Raw genomic sequence first — 20,727 nt, 5'->3', positions numbered from 1 at the left:
CAGGAGGACTAAAACAGGACTAAAAACTAAAACAGGACTAAAACAGGACTAAAAACAGGACTAAACAGGACTAAAACAGGACTAAAACAGGACTAAAACAGGACTAAAAACAGGACTAAACCAGGATAAACCAAGACTAAACCAGGTCTTAATCAGGACTAAACCAGGACTAAAAAAAAACAATATTATAACATCGAAAATCATGTAATATATATTTTTTTAATTGTTCATATTTCTGTATCGTAAACACACTTTTCACACTTTAATCAGAATTTATTGTTAAATAGAATCGACAAGTACCAGTTTTTTTGATTTATTTGGGTCTGGGCAGGACGTACACTTCACCGCTGCGAGTCCGGATCAGCGCCTTGGCGGAGGTCGGGCCGAATCCAATACAGTTTTCATTCTGGTGTTATTAAATCTGCGGCCTGACACGGATCTTCCTCGCCGACGTTAAATATAGCTCAGTCTAGCCTCTCCGTGTGTGCGTGTAGGGGGGGTTTGCGTATGCGTGTGCGGGGGGGTTTTGTGTATGCGTGTGCAGGGGGGGTTTGTGTATGCGTGTGCAGGGGGGGCGGGTTCTGCAGCAGAGTCTCCGCGTGTGGGAGGATTAAACGGACGGAGAGACAGAGCTGCTAATGCTTTCCCCCAGACACACTTTGATCTGTCGGAGAAGAAGAGGAGGAAGAAGGAGAGATAGAAGAGGAGGAGAGGAAAGAGGGAGGAAGAGGAGGAGAGGAAAGAGGGAGGAAGAGGAGGAGAGGAAAGAGGGAGGAAGAGGAGGAGGGTCTTTCGGTGTTCCTGGTGCGGGGTTGGTGGGTTTCTGAGTCACTGGTTAAATATAGGTCACTGTATTTTCACAAAGCAGTTTCAATAATATTTAAACCCCGTGTCGTTCGTTCATTCGTTTTTCAAAATAAAACCAAAAAAAAGAAAAAAAAAAAAAAAAAAGGAAAAAAATCATCGTTATTTTTTATTTATTTTATTTTATTATTTTTTTTCAGTTTTTGATTTTGTGTTTAAATGAATAATGGAAAAAACAGATAACTGACGGTTCCCATTTACATGACTTAAACTGTGATGCCGGACTAAACCAGGACTAAACCAGGACTAAACCAGGACTAAACCAGGACTAAACCAGGACTAAAACCAGGACTAAACCAGGACTAAACCGGGACTAAAACAGGACTAAACCAGGACTAAACCAGGACTAAACCAGGACTAAACAGGACTAAACCAGGACTAAACCAGGACTAAACCAGGACAACAGGACTAAACAGGACTAAAACAGGACTAAACAGGACTAAACCAGGACTAAACAGGACTAAACCAGGACTAAACCAGGACTAAACCAGGACTAAACCAGGACTAAACAGGACTAAACAGGACTAAACCAGGACTAAACCAGGACTAAACAGGACTAATCAGGACTAAACCAGGACTAAACCAGGACTAAACAGGACTAAACAGGAAACCGGGACTAAACCAGGACTAAACAGGACTAAACAGGACTAAACCAGGACTAAACCAGGACTACAACAGGACTAAACCAGGACTAAACCAGGACTACAACAGGACTAAACCAAGACTAAACCAGGACTAAACCAGGACTAAACTAAACCAGGACTAAACCAGGACTAAACCAGTTCTAAACCAGGACGGTGCACCTGCGTAAACTGTCAGGTGACCGCAGACGAAGGGACTGCGCCAGGGTTGGGTCTCTGCACTGCACGGAGCAGTTTAGACCTGGTTTAGACCTGGTGTAGACCTGGTTTAGTCCTGGTTTAGTCCTTGTTTAGTCCTGGTTTAGACCTGTTGTAGTCCTGGTTTAGTCCTGATTTAGATCTGGTTTAGACCTGGTGTAGTCCTGGTTTAGTCCTGGTGGAGTCCTTGTTTAGTCCTGGTTTAGTCCTGGTTTAGACCTGGTTTAGTCCTGGTTTAGACCTGGTTTAGTCCTGGTTTAGACCTGGTTTAGTCCTTTAGTCCTGGTTAGACCTGGTGTAGTCCTGGTTTAGTCCTGGTTAGACCTGGTTTAGTCCTGGTTTAGACCTGGTTTAGTCCTTGTTTAGTCCTGGTTAGACCTGGTGTAGTCCTGGTTTAGTCCTGGTGTAGTCCTTTAGACCTGGTTTAGTCCTGGTTTAGACCTGGTTTAGTCCTGTTTAGTCCTGGTTTAGACCTGGTTTAGTCCTGGTTTAGTCCTGGTTAGACCTGGTTTAGTCCTGGTTTAGACCTGGTTTAGTCCTTGTTTAGTCCTGTTGTTTAGTCCTGGTTTAGACCTGGTTAGTCCTGGTTTAGTCCTGGTTAGACCTGGTGTAGTCCTGGTTTAGACCTGGTGTAGTCCTTGTTTAGTCCTGGTTAGACCTGGTGTAGTCCTGGTTTAGTCTTGGTGTAGTCCTGGTTTAGTCCTGGTTTAGACCTGGTTTAGTCCTTGTTTAGTCCTGGTTAGACCTGGTTTAGTCCTGGTTTAGACCTGGTTTAGTCCTTTAGTCCTTTAGTCCTTTAGTCCTGGTTTAGTCCTGGTTTAGTCCTGGTTTAGACCTGGTGTAGTCCTGGTTTAGTCCTGGTGTAGTCCTGGTTAGACCTGGTGTAGTCCTGGTTTAGTCTTGGTGTAGTCCTGGTTAGACCTGGTTTAGTCCTGGTTTAGACCTGGTGTAGTCCTGGTTTAGTCCTGGTTTGGACCATAAAGTAACTATAAAATAATCATGTGAATAATCGTGATTTCAATATTGACCAAAATAATTGTGATAATTGTTGAAGTCAATATACATTTTTCTACAGCACTTTTTCACCTTCAAGGCTCAAAGTGCTTTACAACAAGGAACCACACACACATTCACACACCAGTGTACGCAGACACTAGGGGCAAGGTGGGTTAAGTGTCTTGCCCAAGGACACAACGACAGCATTCATCTGTGGGAGCTGGAATCACACCAGCCAAACTGTGGGTCAATTATCCACCAAAAAACTAATAGTCAAACATAAAATAAACCTCTTATGACCTCTTGTATAAAGCACAGATTTGTTATTACTTATTTTTCTATTTTATTTTGACTTGTACATTTAGATTTATATAATTATGTCTTAAATATTTTTTGCGACTTATTTAGAATTTATTATTACCATTTATATTTTTCATATTCATATATTTATCTTACTCACACTGCAAAAAATGTTGGATATAAACACTATAAATAAAGATTAAAAAAAATTTAAATAAAGAAAATATAAATAAAAAATAGATAAAATAATAATATAAATAAAATATAAATAAATAATAATATAATAAAATAAATAATAGTATAATATAAAATAAACAAAAATAAAAGAATAGATAAATAAAATAAAATATAAATAAATAAAATAAATAAAATAAAAATAAAAAATAGATAAATAATACTATAAATACAATATAAATAAATAATAATATAATATGATAAATAATATAATAAAATAAATAATAGTATAATAAAATAAAAATAAAAAATAAAAAGAATAGATAAATAAAATAAAATATAAATAAATAAAAAATTTAAATTAATAAAATAAAATAAAAAATAGATAAATAAAATATAAATATAAAAATATAATAAATAATAATATAATATAAATAATATAATAATATAATATAATAAATTATAAATATTAATAATATAATATATATAAATGATAATATAATAAATATAAATAAAGAATAGACAAATAAAATAAAATAAAAATAAAGATAAAAAATAAAGATATAAAAATTATCCGTCCATGCAGCAAGATCATTTTACTTGACAAGTTCTCTTAAAATAAACGACTTCTGGACTAAAATTAAACCGTCTCTGGTCTAGTGAGTCGATAATAAATCTGAAAACAAGATGAAAAACCCGACACAAGTTTTAAAATCTTGGCCAGATCAGAGAATTTTGCAGCGTGTCCAAATAATTTCCCCGGTGGATCGATAAAGTGTAAAATGAATGAAACACGTCGTTGGTTTGTTCCTCTAATGAGTCATCGACGGGGACGGGACCAGATCTCGTATCAGGAAGATCTCACGAGACCAATTTGCCGCCAGGAAAACGATTTTGTGAGATAAAAAAAAAGGTCGAACGCCGGCGAGTTAACGTTTAGAGACGCCGTAGCTCCAAAAGGCAGTGCAAAAATACTCGATAAAAGATGTAAAAAGGACAAAAGTGAAAAGAACGGAACATTTTATTTATTATAATCTCGTCTTGTATCGATCTCGTGGAACTGATCTCATGTCTGGTCTTGTCTTCTCTGAATCATAGAAGTAATTAATAAAAATAAATAAATAATAATAATAATGATAATAGTTTAAGTTATAAATTCTCCCTCTGCGGCAGAAGAAGGAGAAGAAGATAACCCAAAACTTGTCACTAACACAAAGAAAAAGAAGAAGAAGAAGGCGGAGGGAAGGTGTGTGAACTAATTCCTGTTTTAGTCCTGGTTTAGTCCCGATTTAGACCTGGTTTAGTCCTGATTTAGACCTGGTTTAGACCTGGTTTAGACCTGGTGTAGTCCTGGTTTAGTCCTGGTTTAGTCCTGGTTTAGACCTGTTTAGTTTAGTCCTGGTTTAGACCTGTCCTGGTTTAGACCTGGTTTAGAGTCCTGGTTTAGACCTGGTTTAGACCTGGTAGACCTAGTCCTGGTTTAGACCTGGTTTAGTCCTGGTTTAGACCTGGTTTAGACCTGTAGTCCTGGTTTAGAGTCCTGGTTAGACCTGGTTTAGTCCTGGTTTAGTCCTGGTTTAGATTTAGACCTGGTTTAGTCCCTAGACCTGGTTTAGTAGTCCTGGTTAGTCCTGGTTTAGTCCTGGTTTAGAGTCCTGGGTTTAGTCCTGGTTTAGACCTGGTAGTCCTGGTTTAGTCCTGGTTTAGACCTGGTTTAGTCCTGGTTTAGTCCTGGTTTAGTCCTGGTTTAAGTCCTGGTTTAGACCTGGTGGTAGTCCTGGTTTAGTCCTGGTTTAGTCCTGGTTTAGACCTTGGTGGTTAGTCCTGGTTTTAGTCCTGCCTGGTTTAGACCTGGTTTAGTCCTGGTTTAGACTTGGTGTTTAGTCCTGTTTTAGTCCTGGTTTAGACCTGGTTTAGACACGGTTTAGTCACAACCTGCGGGCCAAAAATGATTATATCGCGGGACAAATTTGGCCCCTGGTCCTGAATTTGACACCTCCAGATCTTGAGCTGGTCTTGGTCAGGATTTACTTTTGCTCGATGTCTTTTTTCGGTCTATCGTACATGAAACCGAGTGTAAAAGTCCGTGTTGTTGTGATATACTTATTCTGGGATTATAGATCCAGATTCACGTTCGCCGCGTTTGAGTCCTGAGGCGTTTTGTATCAATAAAACAGTTTTCAGACAAAGGTGCGAACTCCACAATAACACGAGGATTATAGAGCGAGTGTGTGTGTGTGTGTGTGTGTGTGTGTGTGTGTGTGTGTGTGTGTGTGTGTGTGTGTTACTGTTTCTATTGTTCGAGGTTTTATTTTCGGTGTTTTACAGGATTGAGTTCAGACGCAGATGTGGAGTAATAACAGATTAACCTTAAACATCCTGCAGCTTTTACACTTTTACGTCTACGACCGACACACACAAACGCGCCAAGACACAACGGACACAACCCACGTTTCATTCACTCGCTCGTTTTTCAAAATAAAACTGAAAATAAGAAAATGAAAAAATATATATTTATGTTTTCTTCGTTATTTGTGTCCAAAACCAAAAAGAAAAAGCGGATAATGATTTGTTTTTCATTTTTTTGTTTCCGTGGCGTAAATTGAGACTGAACCAGGACTAAACCAGGACTGAACCAGGACTGAACCAGGACTGAACCAGGACTGAACCAGGACTGAACCAGGACTAAACCAGGACTGAACCAGGACTGAACCAGGACTGAACCAGGACTGAACCAGGACTAAACCAGGACTAAACCAGGACTGAACCAGGACTGAACCAGGACTGAACCAGGACTAAACCAGGACTGAACCAGGACTGAACCAGGACTGAACCAGGACTGAAACCAGGACTGAACCAGGACTAAACCAGGACTAAACCAGGAAACCAGGAACCAGGACTGAACCAGGACTGAACCAGGAACCAGGACTGAACCAGGACTGAACCAGGACTAAACCAGGACTGAACCAGGACTGAACCAGGACTGAACCAGGACTAAACCAGGACTGAACCAGGACTGAACCAGGACTGAACCAGGTTTAAACCAGGACTGAGACCGGGACCAGACTGGAACTGAGACTAGGACTGAGACCAGGACTGAGACTGGGACCAGACCGGGATTGAGACCAGGACTGAGACTGGGACCAGACCAGGACTAGACCGGGACCAGACCGGGACTGAGAATGAGACTGGGACCAGACCAGGACCAGACCGGGATCAGACTGAGACTGAGACCAGGACTGAGAGTCGGACTGAAATCGGGACCAAACCAGGACTGAGACCGGGACTGAGACCGGGGACTGAGACCGGGGACTGAGACCGGGACTGAGACCGGGGACTGAGACCGGGGACTGAGACCGGGACTGAGACCGGGAACAGACTGGGACTGAGAGTAGGACCAGACCGGCACAAGATCAGGACTGAGACTAGGACTGAGATCGGGACCAAACCAGGACTAACACCGGGACCAGACCAGGACTGAGACCAGTTTAGTCCTGGTTTAGTCCTGGTTTAGTCCTGATTTAGACCTGGTTTAGTCCTGGTTTAGACCTGGTTTAGTCCTGGTTTAGTCCTGGTTTAGTCCTGATTTAGTCCTGGTTTAGTCCTGAATCATTATCGTTTTTTTTTTTTTTTTTTTTTCATTTTGATTTTGGAGACAAATAATGAAGAAAATTGTTATTTTTTTGTTTTCTAATTTTTGGTTTTATTTTGAAAATCAAATGAACGAACGACACACAGACTGAAATTTCTCAGATCTGGCCAAGATTTTTAAAACTTACATCAGGTTTTTCATCTTGTTTTCAGATTTATTATCCACTTACTAAACCAGAAACTACTTTATAACATTAAAACATGACTTAAATCTCACAAGAATCAATTTTGCGTAACAGGACCTTAAAGTTTGTTTACTTAAAATCAGATTTTGTTTCTCTGTGTGTGTTTAGAGTCCAGAGGAAGTTTTTGTCTTAGAGTTTAAGCGGAGGAACTGTCCATGGTCCTTAACACCGAGGAGAGACTCTGTTGTTCTGTTTAGATTTTCTTTCTCTTCTTTTGCGTCGTCCTTCAGCACCACCGGGTCAAAAACCTGAAGACCGGGTCATTCTTCAGATCCGTGACGGTTCAGACTGAGAAACGCTCCGGCTTTTTGTCAGAACGAAGAGAAATACTGAAGAAAAAAAAAAAAAACGACAAAACAACTTCTCGGAAATCAGAACCCCCCTTCGTGCGCGGGACTCCATTTCCCAGAATCCTTTGTGTCTCCCGTCTTCCTCGGAGTAAATGTCACCTCGGCGGGTTTCAGACCGAGCAGACGGACACGGTGGCATTTAAAGCTTTCGTCTCACAGACCTGCTTCAGTCGCGGCGCTTTTCAAATGTCACCGAGTCGTTTGTGTTTGTAACGAGAACCGAACGCGGAACATGTTTTTACCTCGTTCAGATCACGGACTCGACAAACCTGTTCACGAGTGATTCTTGACTTATTTTATCTTTAGACTTGACTTGATAAAATGGACTAAGACTTGGGACTTGACTCGGACTTGAAGGTCACTGATTTGGGACTTGACTCGGACTTGAAGGTCAGTGACTTGGGACTTGACTCGGACTTGAAGGTCACTGATTTGGGACTCGACTCGGACTTGAAGGTCAGTGATTTGGGACTTGACTCGGACTTGAAGGTCACTGATTTGGGACTCGACTCGGACTTGAAGGTCAGTGATTTGGGACTTGACTCAGACTTGAAGGTCAGTGACTTGGGACTCGACTCAGACTTGAAGGTCACTGATTTGGGACTTGACTCGGACTTGAAGGTCAGTGACTTGGGACTCGACTCAGACTTGAAAGTGAGTGACTTGGGACTCGACTCGGACTTGAAGGTCACTGATTTGGGACTCGACTCGGACTTGAAGGTCACTGATTTGGGACTCGACTCGGACTTGAAGGTCACTGATTTGGGACTTGACTCGGACTTGAGGCCTGTGACTTGAGAAGATTTGATGCTTCTTGTAAAATAGTTTTTAGTTTTAGTTTTTATAAAATCCGTTTCTCTTTACAGTTGATAAATGCAGCGCTGAGTTTTACAGAAACAAACTGGAACATGTGGCTCTCATTTCTCTGTTTGATGACGGCTCTTTGGATGTAACTGAAGTTCTGTGTTTTAAGATCAAAATGACGAGACTCAGAGCAGCAGGTACAGAGAGAGGGACAATTTAGAATGTAGTATATATATATATATATATATATATATATATATATATATATATATATATATATATATATATATACATATATATATATATATATATATATATATATACACACACATATATATATATTAGGGATGGGCATGATTAATCGATTAATTGATAATTGATCATTAAGAATTTCATCGATTACGTTAATTTTAATCGAATGTAGGGTGTTGTGTGTGTCGTGACCAAACAGGTGTGTACATGTGTCTCTGCATCAGAAGGAGCGAGACACAAACAGTGGGTCAGTCTGTAACGAACCGAAGCACAAATGTGTATTTAACGATGATTTGTACAAGAAATTCCACACTTTCCGTTGCGTTCGGGACAAGTGTGAGTCCATGTGCACAGTGTATAAAAGCAGCACATATATGTTTCTGTGTCCAGAGGGAAAAAGTTTTTCCAGGTGAGAGTCGCTCAATGTGGATGACGAGGCCCCGCCCCCCTCCCCCCGTACGCTGTCCTGGTTTTGACAAACACAAATCTGGTCACACTGACCTGTATTCACCTGAGTCATGTCTTTTAATCCAACAGAAGTTGAACCACATCAGCGACACAAGAGCTGGAGTTTTATCTTCACTTAGTTTATGTAAATTAGTGATGCGGTTTTAAGTTTTGTTTCTGTGAGATTTGAACAAAACTGAATTAAACACATTATAATGTCAAACGGGCTGATGTGGCTCTAGAGTCGTTATGTTTATATGTCATAAAGTTGAATTTATTTATGCAGATTAGTAGTGCAGATAGTAATAATAATGATGATCATTTTAATATAAAAACGTTAATGATTAATCGATAATCGATCGTTAATTCTTCCGACGATCGATTAAGAAAAATTTCATCGAATGCCCATCTACATATATATATATATATATATATATATATATATATTATATATATATGTTTTTTTTTTATCTTTCTGTCTACTGATGACTAGTCTGATGCTGATATAGTCTTAATTTTTAGTCTTGTTTATGATATAATTTGGTGTTTTGGTTCAAGTCTATTCTCCAATCAGAGCTGAGAGAGGATAGAGAGAATGAGAAAGAGCGAAAGAGTGAGGGAGAGAAGAGCTGAGGCCAGTCAGAGGGGACGGAGAGGAGGAGGAGAGAGAGAGAGAGAGAGAGAGGAGAGAGAAAGGAAGGAGGAGAGGAGGATAGAGTGATAAAGCCTCATGCAAGTCAGAGGGGACAGAGAAAGAAAGAGAGAAAGAGAGAGGGAGGAGGAGGAGGAGAGGATGAAGAGAGGAGGAGGAGGATAGAGTGATAGAGGCTCACACAGTCAGAGGGGACGGAGAAAGAGTTTCTAAAAATAGCTGTGTGTTTGACGTGGAGCAGGAAGTGTTCCGTCAGCCCACAGCCGCACACTGTAAAAACAACTCTGCATCATTACACCAAATATAACACCACCAGTGATAAAGTCACACTACGGAACTTTGATACAAGAGGCCTGACATCTGCCCGTCGCTATGGAGATGATCAAGTTTTACCTGCACTTCCACTGTATGATATTTAACTTACTGTAGTCCTAGTTTAGTCCTGGTTTAATTCTGGTTTAGTCGTGTTGTAGTCCTGGTTCAGTCCTGGTTTAGTCCTGGTGTAGTCCTGGTTTAGTCCTGGTTTAGTCCTGGTTTAGTCCTGGTTTAGTCCTGGTTTAGTCCTGGTTCAGTCCTGGTTTAGTCCTGGTTTAGTCCTGGTTTAGTCCTGGTTTAGTCCTGGTGTAGTCCTGGTTTAGTCCTAGTTTTGTCTTGGTTCAGTCCTGGTTTAGTCCTGGTGTAGTCCTGGTTTAGTCCTGGTGTAGTCCTGGTTTAGTCCTGGTGTAGTCCTGGTTTAGTCCTAGTTTTGTCTTGGTTCAGTCCTGGTGTAGTCCTGGTTTAGTCCTGGTGTAGTCCTGGTTTAGTCCTGGTGTAGTCCTGGTTTAGTCCTAGTTTTGTCTTGGTTCAGTCCTGGTTTAGTCCTGGTGTAGTCCTGGTTTAGTCCTGGTGTAGTCCTGGTGTAGTCCTGGTGTAGTCCTGGTTTAGTCCTGGTGTAGTCCTGGTTTAATCTTGATGTAGTCCTGGTGTAGTCCTGATTTAGTCCTGGTGTAGTCCTGGTTTAGTCCTGGTGTAGTCCTGGTTTAGTCCTGGTTTTGTCTTGGTTCAGTCCTGGTTTAGTCCTGGTTTAATCTTGATGTAGTCCTGGTTTAGTCCTGGTGTAGTCCTGGTGTAGTCCTGGTGTAGTCCTGGTTTAGTCCTGGTTTAGTCCTAGTTTTGTCTTAGTTCAGTCCTGGTGTAGTCCTGGTGTAGTCCTGGTTTAGTCCTGGTGTAGTCCTGGTGTAGTCCTGGTTTAGTCCTGGTTTAGTCCTGGTTTAGTCCTGGTTTAGTCCTGGTTTAGTCCTGGTTTAGTCCTGGTTTTGTCTTGGTTCAGTCCTGGTTTAGTCCTGGTGTAGTCCTGGTGTAGTCCTGGTGTAGTCCTGGTGTAGTCCTGGTTTAGTCCTGGTTTAGTCCTGGTATAGTCCTGGTGTAGTCCTGGTTTAGTCCTGGTTTGGATTCAGTTTCATGTTTTACAGCGCTCGTCTTCCTCCGTCCACTTCAGTGCGTTTGGTCCTTTGGCCCCGGGGCCCGGTTTTGTTTGAGGGACAATCCTCCCATCAGAACCTTTCAACACAGAGAGAAAGACGAGAAGAGAGAGAAGAGAAAGAGACGAGAGGAGAGGAGAGGAGAGGAGGAGGAAGAGGAGGAGGAAGAGGAGGAGGGGATGGAGAGAGGAGGGAGAGGAGGGAATAGAGAGTGAGAGAAGAGCTGGAGGAGAGAGAGAGGATGAAGAAGGGGGGAGAAGAGAGGGAGAAGAGGAGGAGAGAAGGAATGAAGGAGGAGGAGGATGAAGAGGATTGAGAGAAGGTGGACAGGATAGAAAAGAGAATGAGAGAAGAGCGGGAGGAAAGCAGAGGAAAAGGACAGAGGAGAGAAAGAGAGATTTGAGGTATGGAGAGAAAGAGGAGAGAGAGATGAGACTATGTAAAGAGAGAGACGGAGGTATGGAGAGAGAGAGAGAGAGAGAGAGAGATGGGAGGTATGGAGAGAGAGAGAGAGAGATGAGACTATGTAAAGAGAGAGACGGAGGTATGGAGAGAGAGAGAGAGAGAGAGAGAGATGGAGGTATGGAGAGAGAGAGAGATGAGACTTTGTAGAGAGAAAAAGAGAGAGACAGAGAGAGAGAGATGAAGGTAGTTAGAGAGAGAGATGAGACTATGTAGAGAGAGAGATGGAGGTATGGAGAGAGAGAGAGAGATGAGACTATGTAGAGAGAGAGATGGGGTATGTAGCGAGAGAGTGAGGGAGAAAGAGAGAGATGGAGGAGGTATGTATAGAGAGAAAGAGAGCGAGAGAAATAGATGGGGTATGTATAGAGAGAGAGGGGGGAGAGAGAGAAAGAGAGAGAGAAATAGATGATGTTTGTAGAGACAGAGAGAGAGATCAAAACTCAACTTGTTTTTTTTTTTTTACATAAATCACCATTTGGTTCATTATGGTGTATTAATGAATATCGATGTAACGACATTTAAATCTCACTGTTCGATATTTTCACGATATTTATTGACATACAATATTTTTTGGACACAAACAAAACTATAAATACAACACTTTTTCCTCTAAAAATGCCTTTGACAAAATTTCAATCCCACAATCCAAAGAACTACAATTAAAAAGTGTTAGAACTGTTATTACTTCTTATAATCTGCACTAAACGGAGCAAAGCATCATGGTCTATGTAGTCCCCTCTGTCTTTTAACTATTTCTGCTCCATAACTCTTCGTTTATTAATCGCAGAGACTTGTAATTCGATTTATTGTGACGGTACAAGGTGTTATTTATTATTATTATTGTTGTTGCTGATTGTTGTTTTCCCGTCTGACCCTGAAGGCGGCGCGGGGCCTTCACACGCCGCGCTCTCTCCGGAGGCCTGACCCGTTTTCCGAGCGCGTCTTAAGCTCCGCCCACCGCTCCATTAGACGTACTCCGGGACCTCGCCAACTCCTGATGAATACTTTAAGAGCAGAGTACGCACAGCTGGGGGCGGGGGGGGGGACGAGGAGCGAGGGATGAGGGGGAGCGAGGATGAGGGGGGAGGGGCTAACCTTGACACACATCTACGGTCTTTAGGGAGACAAAAAAAAGGGGGAAAAAAAAAAAAAAACGAAATGAAATGAATACACTACAATATATACGTGTGTCTGTACAATGAAAAGGAATTATACGTGCAGTGTGTAACTTTTTTAAGCTGGTTGTTTCCACGGAGATGTCATTTCTCTGTCCGGAATGTTCCGCAGTGTGACTTTAAACAGCTCTACTTTACATTTATTCGATTACAGGTGGTTTTATAGCTCAAAAATACCTAGAAAAACATTCTGACTCCACAGATCTGACCTGTAACTTGGTCTGGTGTGGTCTCCATGAAGATAGAAAAACTTAATATCAAAGTAAAAATAAAAATAAACATCAAGGTAAAATAAAATTAAATATAAATGTAAAAATTTAAATAAACACTAAGGTAAAAATAAAATTAAATCTCAAGGTAAAAATAAAAATACATATCAAAGTAAAAAATATCAATAAAAAAAAAAATAAAACCAAAGTAAAAATAAAAATAAATATCAAGTAAAAATAAAATAAAATATCAAGGTAAAAAATAAAATAAAAACCAAGGTAAAAATAAAAATAAATATCAATGTAAAAATAAGAATAAATATCAAGTTAAAAATAAAAATAAATATCAAGGTAAAAATAAAATTAAATATCAAGGTAAAAATAAAAATAAAAATATCAAGGTAAAAATAAGAATAAATATCAAGTTAAAAATAAAACTAAACACCAAGGTAAAAATAAAATTAAATATCAAGGTAAAAATAAAAATAAACACCGAGGTAAAAGTAAAAGTAAATATCAAGGTAAAAATAAAAATAAACATCAAGTTTAAATATCAAAGTAAAAATAAAAAATAAACATCAAGGTAAAATAAAATTAAATATAAATGTAAAAATTTAAATAAACACTAAGGTAAAAATAAAATTAAATATCAAGGTAAAAATAAAAATAAAAACCAAGGTAAAAATAAAAATAAATATCAAGGTAAAAATAAGAATAAATATCAAGTTAAAAATAAAAATAAATATCAAGGTAAAAATAAAATTAAATATCAAGGTAAAAATAAAAATAAATATCAAGGTAAAAATAAGAATAAATATCAAGTTAAAAATAAAACTAAACACCAAGGTAAAAATAAAATTAAATATCAAGGTAAAAATAAAAATAAACATCAAGTTTAAATATCAAGGTAAAAATAAAAATAAACACCAAGGTAAAAGTAAAAGTAAACATCAAGATAAAAGTAAAATTAAATATCAAGTTAAAAATAAAATAAATATCAAGGGTAAAATTAAATTAAATATCAAGGTAAAAATAAAAATAAATATTAAGGTAAAAATAAAACTAAATATCAAGGTAAAAATTTACATAAACATCAAGGTAAATATAAAAATTAAATATCAAGGCAAAAACAAAACTATATAAACGACACAGCAACAGCAGGATTGGTTGTGATGGGTTTGCTCTGGTGTGTTTCAGGTCTGGTGAAGCTGGGCGTGCACTGTGTGACCAATCAGAAAGTGGCCATAAAGATCGTGAACAGAGAGAAGCTGAGTGAGTCCGTGCTCATGAAGGTAAGAAACCAAACTTTATTTACACAAGTGATTTTCAAACATGCTGAAACTATAGACGCATCAAGAATCTCGGACTTCCGGTCATTGCGCAATTCATACTGGGAAGGATTTTCCAAAAAAGTGAGCATCAAACCTCCATGTTTGTTTTCCCAGTGGGATGCGTCTATTGACAAAGTCGATCTTTTCAAGTCTTTTGAACCATATCACTTTTGTTTCTGGTTCTAATTTTGTCATATTTTAATTTTGGGATTCGGACGTCGTAATTGTTGTGGTTGTCGGATGTTCTAACAGCGGAAAACGGCTCGAGAAATTTGTTTGCGAACTCCATAAATGAAAAAGTGAATCAGATGTGTGTGACTGTAAATCTCTGTTCAAACTGTTTCTCTTCCCACCGGAATTGAAAAATAGTGAAAGGTGAAGGTGATGGGCAGGATTGATCCACAGGAAGAACCAAAAAGGAAACATTTGACTGACTAAATCATCCCGAGTTTGCAGAGAACATTTTATATGTGGAGCGACATCAAAACAAAATCCCATTTGTTAATGAAGAGGAGCAGAAGACAAACAGACTGAGCTGCACTTTCTTGTTCTTGTGGTTTTACAGCAACATCACGTCTTGGTCTCTTTGCAGTGGAAGGTGTTTCTTGGTGAACAGTTGGTGACTTTTGCTTTGGCGTTGACTTTTTAAATTCGTAACTGAGGTTGAGTGAGGGATCGGGATTTTGCTTTGTTGTCGCTCCACATACAAAATGTTCGCTGCAAACTTGATCATTTAGTCAGTCAAATGTTTCCTTTTTGGTTCTTCCTGTGGATCAATCCTGCCCATCACCTTCACCTTTCACTATTTTTCAATTCCGTTGGGAAGAGAAACAGTTTGAACAGAGGTTTACAGTCACACACATCTGATTCACTTTTGCATTTATGGAGTTCGCAAACAAATTTCTCGAGCCGTTTTCCGCTGTTAGGATCCAACAACCACACAATTAACGATGTCCAAATCCCAAAACTAAAATATGACAATATCAGAACCAGAAACAAAAGTGAAATGGTTCAAAAGACTTGAAAAGATCGACTTTGTCAATAGACGCATCCCACTGGGAAAACAAACATGGCAGTTTGATGCTCACTTTATCAGAAAATCCTTTCGCAGTATGAATTGCGTGATGACGGGAAGTCTGAGATTCTTGATGCGTGTATATAGAACTATAATCAAATCTGAAGGTGAACCCAAGATACGTTTTGTTTTCAGTGGTCAGTGTTCATCGGCGCATGGACCCAAATATAAATTTTCTCTTCCACATTTACTTGCACGGCGTGGAGCGTTCGGACCAATCAGAGCGAGAGCTGGAGCGGGCCGACGTTAAGTCTTACCAAGATCACTTTTAGGGACTTAGGATTTGAAAAGTTTACGTTGTGAAAATAGAAAAGAATCTTACAAAATCCGACCTTCGTGAAAGTTGTCGATGCGCTCTCAGCCGAACACGAACAATTTAAATCACCAAAAAAATCTTGCTGCCGCGAGCTGCAGTACCTGGAGCGGCCACTAGTCGGTCTCGAGTCGGGACAAAGGGGGAGGGGCTTATCCAGTTTTTATATTAGATCCATGTTATTATTTTTCAAACTGACCGACTTCCTGGTTCTTGGGCGATAAAAAAATAAAATAAAATCTTGATAATTTTTTTTTTTTTTTTTTTGAACTTTAGTTTATTAAGATAAACATTTAGAACAATCCTTGACAGAGGGTTATTATATTAGTTATTATTCAGGTACACAGTCACCGGAGTCCATGGTTCATTTTCATCTGAAGTTTGGCTCTTAGCTGTTCCATGATACAGACTTGTTTCAGTCTCTATCCATTCTGTCCTTGTTGGAGGGGACGGTTTCCTCCAGTTAACAGTTATCATTTTTCGTGCAATCATCAGAAGAATACGAAGAACATATTTTTGATCGTTTACACATACATTATCTGTACAGTGCTCCTAATACATAAATCAGCGGGTCCATAGAGACTTCACAAGACAGTATCTTTTCTATTTCTATTTTAATGTCCCGCCAATAATGACTAAGAACGGGGCAATCCCAGAAGACACGTGAGTGATCCGCCACCATGCCACAATTTCTCCAACATAATGGAGGCATGGTTTTGTAGAAAGTTGAAATGATTAAAGGGGTCCTAAAGTATCTAATTTTTGTCTTCCAATCAAATTTCTCCCACAGATTATTGTTGACACCTTTGTGGCTGATCACACACACACATCCCTCCACGTCCCGTCCTCAATAACCACATTTAACTCCAATTCCCATTTATCTCTGATATCCAGTGTATGTTCTCCCTTATCTCCCATCAACATCTTGTATATTCATGATACATGTTTCTCGGTCAGCAGATGTTTTTCTTGTATTGTTATAAAGTATTGCTCGATACCTGTAGGTTCTGCTTTAATTTTTTCCCATTCAGCCTGATTTTGAATGTAGAGCCTTATTTGTAAATAACAAAAATGATCTGTTGAGGGTAGGGGTGGGCGATATATCGATATTTTAAATATATCGAGATAGTTTTTAAACTCGATATGAATTCTGACATATCGTATATATCGATATAATGCTTATATTCAATTCTGATTTCGCCGCTTCGCTTGTTTATCTTCTCTCTCGTCGCCTCCGCGCCCCCGCCTCCCTGATTTTGTTCGCTCGCGTCTCCTTCACTCCTCACTATCGCCGAAAGTTGGTGCCAGTGAAAAGCTTCAAGCACCACGAACCTTTTCCACCATTTACAGACAAAACCATCAGCAGCACATCCTCATGTTCCACCGAGTCGCGTCCTTTAGCCCGAAAGAAGCTAAACGAGCTGAGCTGCATGAGAAGTGCTGTTTATGCAAATGAGCCATGTGCTTAAGTTTCGTTTCTGTAAAATGTAAACACACGTGCGCAAAACTGCATTAAACACATTATTATCTCACATGGGCTGATGTGGCTCTAGAGTCGTTATGTTTTATATATTGTAAAGTTTAGCAATGTAAAGTTTATTTATGCAGAAGATTTTTAATGAATAATCTGCTGCAGTGTCACTTGTACAATAGTGTTTGGAATCGTTGGGTTTGATCTGCAGTGGATTGTGGGATTAAACCTCAGAGCTCCTCACTGCTGGAACATGGATCTATTAAAATAAGGAACATCCTGAGCTTCTTCTGCTAAAGGAGCTCCTGGTCATGGTTCTGGTTTGGATAACAGAGTTAATGCAAAGATGAGCTTGTGTTGAGTTGTTTTATTTATGAATGAAAAGAAGGAAATATGTATTATTTATTTTATTTTACAGTTAAATTATTATTTATGTAATTAGGGTTTTTTGTAATCTTAAATGTTCCTATATGAACTGTCGACCTCTTACACTTTCATTTAAAAAAAAAAAAAAGGACCTTGTGGAATTTGGCAGATTTGTTTTTGCAGTTTTCAGTTTTAGGGGGTTATTTTTTCTTGAACATATATCGAGATATATATCGTATATCGAGATATAGCAAAATATATCGAGATATATTTTTTGATCCATATCGCCCAGCCCTAGTTGAGGGTAATGAAAACTGTTTTTGTATTTGAGAAAAGGATTTTAGGTTATTGCCCTCAAAAAGCTGGTTAAAGGTCCTTAGGCCAGTACTCATCCACCTTTTGAACCCACTGTCCCACATAGATGGTTGTTAGTCTGTGTTCCCAGCTATCGGCGTGGCTCTTGTAAGACAAGTTGTACCACCAAGTTTTTTTCTCACACAGTTCCATATACGTAAAGTGTGTTTGATCCACACATTTTTCAGCTTAAGTTTTTTTTCCAGAGTGTTTCACTTTGAAATGGCAACACAGATAAGCCAACTCCTGGTTTAGAATTTGGTTCTATTTGGACCCATCCCACCTCCCGGTCATTGTAAATCCACTGTGTTATGGCAGCCAGTTGAGCAGCCCAGTAGTAGTATTTAAAGTTCGGGAGAAAATCTTGATAATTTGATGTAAAACTGGGGCAAAACAGAAATTTTCTCTGGTGAGTTTGAAGCGAATGTGTAAATTCTAGTTTCATCTTCAGCAGCTGTTGTTCTTAAACAGACTCATTGAATATTCAAATGAGACGAACAAGAGAAAGAGATGGTGGGAATTTGAGGGAGGGAAGGAGGGAGGGAATGTGTGTGTGAGAGAGAGAAAAGGCTTAGGGAAGGATGAAGGAAGAGAAGAGAGAGAGAGAGAGGAATTAAGAAAATCTCTTCATGAATGATATGGTGTGAATTTGTCAGACAGAAGAGAGAGAGAGAGAGAGGGAAGGAGGGAGAGGGGGGAAAAAAAGAAGAGAGAGAAAGAGAAAGGGAGACTGGAGACAGAGTGAGAGGAGGGACTGAAGGGGAGAGGAGGGAGAGAGGACAGAGAGAAAGAGAGAAAAGAGAGGACAGGAGGGAGAGAGAGAGAAACAGAAGAAAGAGAGAGCGTAAGGGGAGAGAGAGGAGAGACTCGGAGAGATGTGGAGAGAGAGAGAGAGTTTTGAAAGGGATGAAGGAAGAGAGGAGAGAGGGAAGTATAAAGCAGAAAAAGGGAGAGCGGACGAAGAGAGAGAGGTGGAAAAGATGGAGAGACTAAAGAGAAAGAAGGTGAGGGGAGAGAGAGAGAGAGGGGAGGAGAGAAAGAGCAAGAGATGCTGTGAAAGAAAAAGAGGGGAAGAGGATAGATTCATAAAGAGAGATAGAGAAAGGACAGAGAGAGAGAGAGAGAGAGAGGAATACAGGATAGAAGAGAGAGAGTGACACAGAGACATAAATGATAGAGAGAGGAAGGAGGGAGAGGAGAGAGTGAGAGAAGAGAAGAAAGAGAAAACAGACAGAGAAGAGGTGAGAGGGTAAGAAGAAGAGAAAGACGGAGAGACTAAAGAGAGAGAGAGAGAAATGAGGGAGAGAGACGAAAGATATAAAGTGACTCAGAGAGAGGGATGAGAAACATGGAGAGAGAGAGATAGAGAGAGAGAGTTGGATGGGGTGAAGGAAGAGAAGAGAGAGAAGAGAGAGAGAGAGAAAGTTGGATGGGGTGAACGAAGAGAAAAGAGAGGAGAGAAAGAGAGAGAGAGCTGGATGGGGTGAACGAAGAAAAGAGAGAGGAGAGAGAGAGAGCGCGGGAAACATAGAGGAAAAATGGGAAGAGAAGACAGAGAGAAAGAGACACAGAAGAGAGAGAGAGAGAGAGAGAGTGAAAGAGAGCTGGAGAGAAAGAGAGAGAAGAGAGATAGAGAAGAGGTGAGGGGGAAGGGTAAGAAGAGGAGAAAAATGGAGAGACTAAAGAGAGAGAAAGAAGCTGAGGGGAGAGAGAGGAGAGATAGAAAGTGACTGAGAGAGAGGGAGGAGAGAGAGAGAGAGAGAGAGAGAGATGGCATTGGAAGGGATGAAGGAAGAGAAGAGAGAGAGGAATCGAGAAAGGAGGAGAGAAAGAGAAAGAAAAAGTGAAAAAAGAGGATAGGAGTGTGAGAGAAAGAGAGAGAGAGTATGCAGGGAGGGAGGGATGGAGAGAGAGAGAGGAGAGAGAGAGAGAGAGAGAGAGAGAGAATGTAGGGAGGGAGGGATGGAGAGAGAGAGAGAGAATGTAGGGAGGGAGGGATGGAGAGAGAGAGAGAGAGAGAGAGTATGTAGGGAGGGAGGGATGGAGAGAGAGAGAGAGAGAGAATGTAGGGAGGGAGGGATGGAGAGAGAGACAGAGTATGTAGGGAGGGAGGGATGAGAGAGAGAGAGAGAGAGTATGGAGGGAGGGATGAGGAGAGAGAGAGAGAGAGAGAGAGAATGTAGGGAGGGAAGGATGGAGAGAGAGAGAGAGAGAGAGAATGTAGGGAGGGAAGGATGGAGAGAGAGAGAGAGAGAGAGAGAGAGAATGTAGGAGGGAGGGATGGAGAGAGAGAGAGAGAGAGAGTATGTAGGGAGGGAGGGATGGAGAGAGAGAGAGTATGTAGGGAGGGAGGGATGAGAGAGAGAGAGTATGCAGGGAGGGAGGGATGAGAGAGAGAGAGTATGCAGGGAGGGAAGGATGGAGAGAGAGAGAGAGACAGAGTATGCAGGGAGGGAGGGATGAGAGAGAGAGAGAGAGAGAGTATGCAGGGAGGGAGGGATGGAGAGAGAGAGAGAGAGTATGTAGGGAGGGAGGGATGGAGAGAGAGAGAGAGAGAGAGAGGGAGGGAGGGATGGAGAGAGAGAGAGAGAGAGTATGTAGGGAGGGAGGGATGGAGAGAGAGAGAGAGGGATTCCCCGGCTCAGACAGAGAAAGCCCCTCTCTGTGTGTGTGTGTGTGTGTGTGTGTGTGTGTGTGTGTGTGTGTGTGTGTGTGTGTGTGTGTGTGTGTGTGTGTGTGTGTGTGTGTGTGTGTGTTATTTTGGGCTCGTCGTCATGGAAACAGGCGTGGGATTGGCTGAAGCGGCGTTTTATTCTCACACAATAGAGAAGTGGAGTCTGCAGAGGGGACACGGAGAGAGGGAGGGAGAGAGAGAGAAGGACGGAGGGAGGAGGAGAGAGAGAGAGAAGGACGGAGGGAGGGAGGAGAGGGGAAGAGGAGAGAGAGAGAGAGAGAGAGAGAGAAAGAACGGAGAGAGGAGGGAGAGAGAGAGGA

General features: G+C 40.5%; 1 protein-coding gene across 1 annotated transcript in view; it reads left to right on the top strand.

The window, feature by feature from the left end:
* LOC110172679 (serine/threonine-protein kinase BRSK2) overlaps nt 1-20,727 on the top strand; it is a 184,593-nt gene that overhangs the window by 48,402 nt on the left and 115,464 nt on the right. Inside the window, exon 2 of the mRNA XM_055154360.1 lies at nt 14,021-14,115. Coding sequence (XP_055010335.1) covers nt 14,021-14,115 — 95 coding nt within the window. The remainder of the gene's footprint in view (nt 1-14,020; nt 14,116-20,727) is intronic.

This window comes from Boleophthalmus pectinirostris, unplaced genomic scaffold (genome assembly GCF_026225935.1).
Source record: "Boleophthalmus pectinirostris isolate CB_2022bp ecotype Guang Dong unplaced genomic scaffold, ASM2622593v1 HiC_scaffold_19, whole genome shotgun sequence".
NCBI lineage: Eukaryota > Metazoa > Chordata > Actinopteri > Gobiiformes > Gobiidae > Boleophthalmus > Boleophthalmus pectinirostris.
Note: the sequence above shows the minus strand (reverse complement) of the source record. Positions and strands in the feature narration are given on the sequence as shown.